The following is an 11,660-nucleotide window of genomic DNA, read 5'->3' as shown; positions in this document are numbered from 1 at the left end:
ACAGAGCCAGATGAATTTTGTTTCTGAGAGGAGGAATCAGAATTATCCCTGTACTGATGAGTTAAAAACCTGGATTTAGAAACCATATCAACAGACCAAGACGTTAACCATAAAGCACTTCTAGAAAGTACCGCCAAAGACATATTCTTAAAATTAATCTTAATGATGTAAAAAACAGCATCACAAATGAAAGCATTAACACTTTTAAGCAATTCCAAAAGGTTCAAAAAATCTTCACTAGCTAGCACAATAATCAGAAAAATGCTAAGAAAGACTATTTAACCAAATGGAAGCAACAACACCAGCAATAGAAACTGATGGTCTAAAAATATATCCTGCTTGCTGAAAATACTATGAAAGGATTCTAAATTTCTATCTAAAGGATCTATAAAGGAAGATCTATCTTCCAAAGAGATAGTAATATGCTTAACCAAGGTTGAATGGGCCCATCAACTTTAGTAACAGTTTCCAAAAGTTAAATATCAGAAGCCGGTAAAGGATACATTTTCTTAAACTTTGCAGAAGGATTAAGGCAATTACTTGGTTTAGCCCTATCCCAAACAACTATTTCAGAGACTACATCAGGAATAGGAAATACCTCAGGAGGTTTAACCATAGATTTATAAAATAAGTCTAAATGATTTCCAGACTTATTGTTAGCTTCCTTAGGATATTTAACCTCTGAAGTAAGCAAAATACAAAGCTTGCCTAATAGACAAGTGCAAATACAATGAAACAATACGCTCACAAAAAAATGACGCATGCTAAAAATATATATCAAGATTTTTTTTTTAAAGGGGAATAACTTAAAAATTAATCTGTCCCAAGGCTATATATATATATATATATATATATATATATATATATATATATAAACAAATTAAATAACCTATTAGGTTGCCTATATTAAATAAAAAACACTACTTTCCTATAGGCACTCATCTACTGGAATAAACCAGCAGAAAGCCAAACCAGTGCTGAAACATATCAGCAGAGGCTATGGAATAGGAGTATATCGATGACCAAACAAAAGGAGGCAAAGGGCAGGTCCCTGCGACACCCATGGAAGGCTTGTGACTAATTCCCAACAGGTGAAAGATATGGCACTACCCAAACTCCAAATACATCCCTCCAACAAACACTGCACTCTGAGGGGAAACAGGCCTCAACTCAATCTGAGAACACTTCTCACTGAAGAATAACATGCGCATCTTCATTCTTCACCTTCCTCCAGCGGAGGCAAAGACAAGACCAGTGAGATAAAAGGGGTTTTATAGAGCTCTTGGGGTTTGGGAATCTTTGCCTCCTTCTGGTATCGGGTTAGGGTGGTTCCCAGAAGTAATGGCTCATGGACTCCTACCAACTGTATGAAAGAAAATATAAGGACTGGTGAGCATTCTTGAATACTTTCACCAACCCAGAGACATTTAGATAATTGGTCATTTTGTCACTAGCACTAGAGAAACTATATTACGGTACTGTATATCAGGCATCTCATGTAGATGTAAACAAATTACTTCTCCCTCAAGTAGGAATGGTGTAACTTGGTCACTAGCACTAAAGAAACCATATTACTGTACATTTATCTACGCCATAAATCAAGTATTGCTGTTTAACAATACAATAAAATATATAAAAACAACAATAAAAATGAAGTTGACATTTTACAGTACAAACATAAAATATAATAACATAAGTTCCATATTTAAGTACTTTATTTAAATCATACTAAATGTATTTGTATCTTGTAAAGAAAGAGGAAATATATTATTTTAAATTAAATTAAGGCCTATGCACTAAATGTTTCGTCTATAATTTGCTCCTTAAAAATCTCCAAATATGTCTTTAATTAAGGTTTTCAAGGTGTTTTTTTATTGAAGGTAAACATAAAATATACTACATTGGTGTAAAACAAATATTACAAAAAAAAAAACAATTATTACATCAGAAATCATATTTTGCAGATACATTTCTATATTTTAACTGAATTCTTTAAGGTCAACAAACTCAGCTACCTTGTGCCTCCTCATCTGGATAGTAGGGATTTATTTGTACTTCCAATTTTCGACTATAAGATATTTAAAGGTATTTCACATTATTTCATAACAGTTTCCTCGCAGGTGTGGAAGTAATTTTCAGCCGTTTGTTAAGGAATCAAATGAGGGAGTCTAAAGGAAGATTTATATTCAACATCAGTTCTATTTCTTTCATAATAAACAACCAAAATCAAGATATTTGAGGACATCACACCACCACTACATGTGGCACATGCCACTATTGACGTCCACATCTCCAACTAAGGTGGTTTATCGGTTTAAATAACTGGATAGTATGGCCGACATATCTTTAGCACCCTATACTTTAATTGGATAGTCCGGCCGACATCTCTTTAGCGCCCTATACTTTCATTGGATAGTGTGGCCGACATCTCTTTAGCGCCCTATACTTTCATTGGATAGTGCGGCCGACATCTCTTTAGCACCCTATACTTTCATTGGATAGTGCGGCCGATATCTCTTTCGCACCTTATACTTTTAATGGATATTGCAGCTGTACCAAACGTCGCATATAACAAGTTGAAAGGTTCGAGCCCAACACAAAACAGCGCTAAAACATTTAGCACGGCTAAGGCTAGAATAAAAGTTTCACAAAACACTTTAAAATAAAGCATTAACCTCATATTTATATACACACACATCTTGACCAGTAAATACAGTAGATTTGCAAAACAACACATGATAAAAGACAATACAATAGCCCTTAGTCTGAACTTCAAATGAGTAGTAGATTTTTTTCTGACAAATTTCAGTTATGTCTATTTCCACTCCCCCTGTATCATGTGACAAGCATCAGCCAATCACAAATGCATACACGTACTATGTGACAGCCATCAGCCAATCACAAATGCATATATATTTATTCTGTGAATTCTTGCACATGCTCAGTAGGAGCAGGTGACTCAAAAAGTGTAAATATTTTGACTTGAGTGTCCCTTTAACATAAATGTATAAAAAGAGTTTAAAAGAGATATGGTATATTGCAAGGTGTTTGACAGGGAAGGGCTCAAAAGTGTACATATATTTGTATGTATACTTGTGTATTTATGTGCAAATATGTATGTGCACACATACACACACACACATATATAGATATTTATAGATCCATATTGATAGATTTATATTTATATATATATATATAAATTAAAAAGAACATTTTCTTCTAAGTAAAGAACATAGGTATTTGAAGTGTTCTTAATGTACTTTGGCTTTAGCGCAGTTGTTCTAGCACGAGAGTGAAAACCAGAAGAGGCTTTTATAGCACACCCCATAGAAATCCATGGGGAAAGGGAGTTAGTGTGGCCACACTATCTGTCCTCAATATTTTGCATACACACTAAACCTTTTACTTTCAACTTGGAATATAAGCGCAAGAATAGGGGTGGCATTGATTTAACTTGAGCAGAATTAGCGCTTACTTGTAATCTAGCACACTAAGTTTAGATGTTTAGTGTATTCTTGTAAGCATATGGGAATAAGGAGTCATGAAGATATGAAATATAGCCACCAATCAGCAGTCTGGAGACACAGAGGCAATGGGAAATATCAGGAAGCAAAAAACAAAACAAAAAACAACAACACCTGAATGGCCAGAAAATGGAATTTTGTATTTAACATAAAAGGGCTAGATACCAATAGCATGTTTATTTTTTGGTCATATTACAAGTTAAAACCAATACTTTAGTGCTCAAGCAAAAGCACTAGGGTTCGCTAAAATCTGAATTTCGGATTACACAGGTGCTCTAAATCTGTTTTGTTGTATATATATTCAAGCGTTAAAACGTTAATTCCGATCTCCAAACGTTCTACATTTTGCAGTACTATTTTGTGTCAAGCGCAACACTTAACTCATCACTTGTAATATGAGAGCTGATTGCGATCCTTAAGCTATTTATTAAAAGTATAGGGCACATTAAAAAAATGTCGGCCAAGTTAATATTTTTTACCATCCACTTCTTTATTTGTGTACTATTTCTTAGTGCAGGGTCGAGCTACGCTATGGACTAGTGCTGCTTCGAGTTCACACTTGGATAAGCAGAAAGAGAGCTTATTGAGTTTATAGTTGGAGCTCCTGTCTTAAACTGTTTCCTGCTATATTATCATTTAGTTCTAAATTCCAGTGAGAAGTGTTACCACATTCAGAACGTGATAAAACTTTTTCTTATGTATGAATTTTCTGATGTCTAGTAAGATTTGATTTCTTGGTAAAACATTTCCCACATTCAGAACATGAAAATCCTTTCTCTCCTATATGAATTTTCTGATGTTTAATAATATGTGATTTCTTAGTAAAAGATTTCCCACATTCAGAACACGAAAATACTATCTCTCCGGTATGAATTTTCTGATGAGTAATCAGATGCGATTTCTGAGTAAAACATTTCCCACATTCAGAACATGAAAATGCTTTCTCTCCTGTATGAAATGTCTGATGTCTAATAAGATGCGATTTCTTGGTAAAACATTTCCCACATTCAGAACATGAAAACACTTTCTTTCCTGTATGAATTTTTTGATGATTAATAAGAGCTGCTTTCTTGGTAAAACATTTCCCACATTCAGAGCACGAAAATCCTGTCTCTCCTATATGAATTTTCTTATGTATAATAAGATGTGATTCCTTCGTAAAACACTTTCCACATTCAGAACATGAAAATACTTTCTCTCCTGTATGAATTTTCTGATGATTAGTAAGAGAAGATTTCTTGGTAAAACATTTCCCACATTCAAAACATGAAAATTCTTTCTCACCTGTATGAATATTCTGATGTCTAATAAGAGCTGATTTCAAGGTAAAACATTTCCCACATTCAGAACATGAAAATACTTTCTCTCCTTTATGAATTTTCTGATGAGTAAGAAGAGTTGATTTCTGTCTAAAATATTTCCCACAGTCAGAACATGAAAATTCTTTTTCTCCTGTGTGAATTTTCTGGTGAGAATTAAGACTTGATTTCTTGGTAAAACATTTCCCACATTCAATACATGAAAATGCTTTCTCTCCAGTATGAATTTTCTGATGAGTCAAAAGATGTGATTTATCTGTAAAACATTTTCCACATTCAGAACATGAAAAATCTTTTTCGCCTGTATGAATTTTCTGGTGAGTAATAAGAGTTGACTTATAGGTAAAACATTTTCCACATTGAGAACATAAAAAATTATCTCCTGTATGATTTTTCTGATGATAAATAAGACTTGATCTCTGGTAAAAACATTTCCCACATTCAGAACACGAAAATGCTTTGTCTCCTGTATGAATTTTCTGGTGAGTAATAAGACTTGATTTAAGGGTAAAACATTTCCCACATATAAAACATGAAAATGCTTTCTCTCCTGTATGAATCTTCTGATGATTAACAAGACTTGATTTCTGGTAAAAACATTTTCCACATTCAGAACATGAAAATGCTTTCTCTCCTGTATGAATGTTCAGATGTCTAATAAGAGATGATTTCTGAGTAAAACGTTTCCCACATTCAGAGCATGAGATGGTTTTCTGTCCTGTATGATTTTTCTGATGTTTAATAAGACTTGGTTTCTGGTAAAAACATTTCCCACATTCAGAACATGAAAATGCTTTCTCTGATGTATGAGTTTTCTGATGAGCAATCATACTTGAGCGCTGTATAAAACTCTTTCCACATTCTGAGCATGAAAATGGTTTCTCTCCTGTATGAATTTTCTGGTGTCTATCAAGACTAATTTTCTGGGTAAAACATTTCACACAATCGAGACATGAAAATGGTTTTTCTCCTGTGTGTTTTTTCTGGTGTCTAAGAAGACCTGTTTTCAGGGTAAAACATTTCCCACAATCAGGACATGAAAATGTTTTTTTTCCTGTGTGTTTTTTCTGGTGTCTAAGAAGACTTGTTTTCAGGGTAAAACACTTCCCACATTCTGAACATGAAAATGATTTTTCTCCGGTATGAAATTTCTTATTAATAATAAGACTTGATTTGCGGGTAACAAATTTTCCATAACCAGAATGCACAATACGTCTTGATTCCTTGGTGAACAGTTTTTTACATTCAGAAGATGAAAATGATTTCTTCCTCTCAAGTTTTCGATGATAATTAAAGAGACGGAAGTGTACATTTGCACTCTGTACTTGATTAGGAATATCCCAACTCATGGTTTTATCTGTTGAAAAAAAATAAAATAAATGAGAGTAGAATTATATATATATGCTAAAATTCCTTTAAAAATAAAAAAATGCAATTTCTTTATAATAAAAGCTAAAATAAAAAGGAATGCTACCCTAACATGACTAAAATTTTTACATTATTGCCTACATACATAAACAAACAATTTACTGCTTCAAATTAGTATCTAGTACCACTAAATTACTCTTAAAAAGACCATCAAGAATTGTCCTCAGGACCCAATAAGTTCAATTTTATTTATTTTTTTTAAATAATTTTTATTGAGGTTAAAAATGCAGAATAAAAATCATATAGATATGTAGAGAGAAGAACACATTGGTCGCTTAAACCTCAGCATATAATCAAATCTGTTACATCACAGAAATACTGAACATGTTGAAGATAAACCTCACATTTCCTGCTTTTTAACCTAAGAACAATCTAACATATTAATATAGACATGTTGTACACAGTAACCAGCAAAAGGAACCCAGCAAACTCAGGCTTGATCAAAAGGGTGAATTTATTATAAGTCTCAAAAATATATATACCAACACACTAATATACAAAAAGAGGGGGATAAAATGATTAAAGTTAAAAATAAAAAAATGACAGTTATGCTGTGACCATCGGCTACCAGTCGGTCTTACACATTATCTAGCTTTGAAACGTATCTGCATACACTGTGATTCTCTAGCACTCATGTTACTATACATTTCTCATACCACAAAGAATAAAATCTCTGTATGACTTTTAAATGAAAAAGAGTAAAATAAGCTTATGATCTGTGAAATGTATATCGCAAATCATGGTTATCCATAATGTATATTTTTTACTCATATTTATAAACAAAAAAAAAGAAAGAAAAAAAAGAAAAAAGTAGAGACCTATTACAGCACCTTGGCTATTAAACGTTATACAATTGAGGCAGAGGAGACAAAAAGGGAAACATAGGACCATTAACCAGGAAACAGAACTATCCATATACAAAGCTGCATAACGTAAGTTTATATAAGTCAAAGGGCCATGATACAATATAAAGTGTCCAGAATCTGGTTCCACCCAGGGCCCTTGGGCCGACGCCAGACTCCAGTAGTAATTAAGAGGACACATAAAGGAACCTATTTTTAAATATCGAAACCCCTTTAATAGATATGTACAGTAACTGGACATTATAGTCCCTGTTCTCAAGTTATATACCCCAATCTACTAAAATAATAATTAAATTAAACCTCTATCAATATTGTAATAGGTCTTAAAATAAAACTGGATTAAGAGCGGTATGCTACAAGGGAAACCATGCATGTAACCTCTGGGGATTAGATGAGTACCCAGAGTACTATATAAAAGTGGGGGGAGAAATGTGTGGAGCCAACCGGGTAAAAAAAAAAATTAAGCATATATAATATATGTATATCAGAAGTTCGGTAGCAACGACTCAAATGCCATCTATATATATATATGTGACTTAGCAGCTTCAGGTTCAACCTTCAGAGTTATTTGTGAGGGCCTATATCTAAGCGTTAAACTCAATATATAAAAAAAGCAACTATTTCCCCAAGCTTAGACTAAACTATTTATATCATATGTGAGGGCAGAAAATGTAGTGTCTCATCTCTCCAATTAAACAATGACATATTTGGGTATGAAAATATGTAAATATATAAGATAATAAGAAGGGGGAAAAAAAAGAAATAACAGAGTGAGCCCATTCTAAGAAGGAGGAGAATATAGCAAGCATCATAATATACAGGGAGTGCAGAATTATTAGGCAAGTTGTATTTTTGAGGATTAATTTTATTATTGAACAACAACCATGTTCTCAATGAACCCAAAAAACTCATTAATATCAAAGCTGAATAGTTTTGGAAGTAGTTTTTAGTTTGTTTTTAGTTATAGCTATTTTAGGGGGATATCTGTGTGTGCAGGTGACTATTACTGTGCATAATTATTAGGCAACTTAACAAAAAACAAATATATACCCATTTCAATTATTTATTTTTACCAGTGAAACCAATATAACATCTCAACATTCACAAATATACATTTCTGACATTCAAAAACAAAACAAAAACAAATCAGTGACCAATATAGCCACCTTTCTTTGCAAGGACACTCAAAAGCCTGCCATCCATGGATTCTGTCAGTGTTTTGATCTGTTCACCATCAACATTGCGTGCAGCAGCAACCACAGCCTCCCAGACACTGTTCAGAGAGGTGTACTGTTTTCCCTCCTTGTAAATCTCACATTTGATGATGGACCACAGGTTCTCAATGGGGTTCAGATCAGGTGAACAAGGAGGCCATGTCATTAGATTTTCTTCTTTTATACCCTTTCTTGCCAGCCACGCTGTGGAGTACTTGGACGCGTGTGATGGAGCATTGTCCTGCATGAAAATCATGTTTTTCTTGAAGGATGCAGACTTCTTCCTGTACCACTGCTTGAAGAAGGTGTCTTCCAGAAACTGGCAGTAGGACTGGGAGTTGAGCTTGACTCCATCCTCAACCCGAAAAGGCCCCACAAGCTCATCTTTGATGATACCAGCCCAAACCAGTACTCCACCTCCACCTTGCTGGCGTCTGAGTCGGACTGGAGCTCTCTGCCCTTTACCAATCCAGCCACGGGCCCATCCATCTGGCCCATCAAGACTCACTCTTATTTCATCAGTCCATAAAACCTTAGAAAAATCAGTCTTGAGATATTTCTTGGCCCAGTCTTGACGTTTCAGCTTGTGTGTCTTGTTCAGTGGTGGTCGTCTTTCAGCCTTTCTTACCTTGGCCATGTCTCTGAGTATTGCACACCTTGTGCTTTTGGGCACTCCAGTGATGTTGCAGCTCTGAAATATGGCCAAACTGGTGGCAAGTGGCATCTTGGCAGCTGCACGCTTGACTTTTCTCAGTTCATGGGCAGTTATTTTGCGCCTTGGTTTTTCCACACGCTTCTTGCGACCCTGTTGACTATTTTGAATGAAACGCTTAATTGTTCGATGATCACGCTTCAGAAGCTTTGCAATTTTAAGAGTGCTGCATCCCCCTGCAAGATATCTCACTATTTTTGACTTTTCTGAGCCTGTCAAGTCCTTCTTTTGACCCATTTTGCCAAAGGAAAGGAAGTTGCCTAATAATTATGCACACCTGATATAGGGTGTTGATGTCATTAGACCACACCCCTTCTCATTACAGAGATGCACATCACCTAATATGCTTAATTGGTAGTAGGCTTTCGAGCCTATACAGCTTGGAGTAAGACAACATGCATAAAGAGGATGATGTGGTCAAAATACTAATTTGCCTAATAATTCTGCACTCCCTGTATGCAGATCATAGAGTGATAGAGCTTATGAAGACATTAGCTCAATATTACCCACACGGCAGTGTTGTACATATTCTAGTTATAAGATAATATATATGTAATGTTGGGGATAGACAGTAAGTCATAAAATCAAACCACATCTTCATCCATAGAAAGTTCAACATCTTAGTAATCTAGTGATCTCCCTGCCCCGGCCGCAGGCGGAAGACATAGGTATAGGTTAGTTAAAAAATGTATGAAGAACATATGAGCCGAATCAAGTTATGCTATCAGTTCTCCTAAAAGTTGTCTACCCCGGTGCAATATAGACTAAAACTTAATAACCAAGAGCATTGGGTATAAATATCATCAACGATAAAAGTGTAATATCTTAACTCCATTATGTAACACACGTAACATAAAAATAACTATAAACTGGAAGGTTTGAGTTCCAAAACAGTATTTGCATATAAATATAATAGTCAATACCCCGCAACAGGTACCTGCATCAGTTAACAAGAAAATATTACAGCGAGAAGCCACATGAACCACACTAAGCCAAGGGGCACCAAATCAAACCATATCACATGATACTGCATTTATGACATGAGATTATTATCTGAGAAAACTGTATATACATAGAAAAATGTTGCACATCACTATAATAGAACAGAGTGGGAAGCTGCGTACAAGCAAACTAATCTTCATAGAGAATTATTACAAGTCCCTCTTCCGTTTAGAACTAACATTAGAGATGAATGTAGCAGCCAACACTGAAAAGGAGTCACTAAATAAATAAATGACTGCTAGTGTTATAAGATAACACCAGTAAACCACTTCTGTGGCTAAGATTACTCAAATGGGGATGTTAGCACTTAATTCAGCATTGTGCATAATAACCTGTAGGTTATTGCAAAGATCTTAAGGATAGATAGCTAACTTATAAATAATAATATTTAGGAAGAGTAATGTGCTGTAGGGAGGTTTCACATGTCTTAATCACACAAACTCCAAAGATATGTGGCAACGTTTGAAACATACGTACCAATATAATAATAACTAGCTTTCCAAACAAACACAATTAACCTAGGAACATGTGTATAATGAAATGAAAACTAAACAGCATGAATGTTCATTATATGGAGTCTTCAGGAAAGTCCTAACCAATACCAGATCTAGAGGGTGGGTGTAGGTTTCATAATTGTCCAGTCCATTGGATTAGTTTTAGCTGGCCTCCCACAACTGACTTCTTTAGGTGTTTGTGTCTCACCAAGTGTATCTTCTGAGTTATCAGAGCTCTTTTTGGTGCCTGTCTTCTATAATATTTTGCAGGTGGCACACCAGAAGTGACAGCCGCCGCTGATGGGCTTGTCACTTTTAGATAGAGCATACAAACCTTGGGAGCATGTTTGGTGATCTCAGGCCTTAACGTCAATGCTGTGCCCTCAGTTATAGTATTCACTCCCCCATCTCTCTCAGGAAAGTCCGCCTTAGCGTACGTTACCTGGGGCTCTTCTCCAAGCTGCTCCTTCCCCAAATGCGTTACACCTCCATCTGTTTTCCTGATAGTGCCAGAATTGAACATAAGCTGGTAAGACTCCAAGAGTCTGCTAAGACCAGTTAGGATCTGATGCGCGCTCTCCATCTTAGCTATAACGCTATTCCACTTGGGCAAGAATATGGCTGCCGCCTATGTAACTGAACATAAGCCTCCGGTGTCAACTCCAAACTGTTACATCAGCAACAAACATTAGCATGTTCTTAGGGTTAAATATCTGGAAAACAAGTAGCCCGTTGATTTCAGGGATGTAATTTGTCTCCCACTGGTGTCCTAGTGCAATTTTAAGGCAGTTAGAGCCGGAGCTATAGAAACATGCGACCATTCTTTTAGCTAGCTGGCTCCACCCCCCCCCCCCCCAAATATGTTCAATTTAAGATACACAAGACCATTTTATCCATTTTTTAAAAGTAATAAAATCTACACTGTACTGTAGTCCAGGAAAATAACCATTAAATCTATTTAAAACCTGTTGATTATTATTATCATTGTTACAAACTGCTGTTTGTAACTGGCCCTTTAAATGAAAAATTGCCCTGCTTCCCTGGATTTTGGAGAAGCCTATTTGCCAGCCTCCTTCCACATGACTATGGCCCCTGGAAGATTGT

The 11,660-nt window shown here is 35.4% G+C and overlaps 1 protein-coding gene across 1 annotated transcript in view; it reads right to left on the bottom strand.

The window, feature by feature from the left end:
- Positions 1-1,697: 1,697 nt before the first annotated feature.
- The window catches only part of LOC128666731 (zinc finger protein 260-like), a 75,941-nt gene continuing 65,978 nt past the window's right edge, over positions 1,698-11,660 (bottom strand). Inside the window, exon 4 of the mRNA XM_053721482.1 lies at positions 1,698-6,200. Within this exon, the coding sequence (XP_053577457.1) occupies positions 4,219-6,200 (1,982 nt within the window). The 3' untranslated portion in view covers positions 1,698-4,218. The remainder of the gene's footprint in view (positions 6,201-11,660) is intronic.

This window comes from Bombina bombina, chromosome 7, assembly GCF_027579735.1.
Source record: "Bombina bombina isolate aBomBom1 chromosome 7, aBomBom1.pri, whole genome shotgun sequence".
NCBI lineage: Eukaryota > Metazoa > Chordata > Amphibia > Anura > Bombinatoridae > Bombina > Bombina bombina.
The sequence above is the reverse complement of the archived record's forward strand: the minus strand, read 5'-3'. Positions and strand labels throughout refer to the sequence as shown.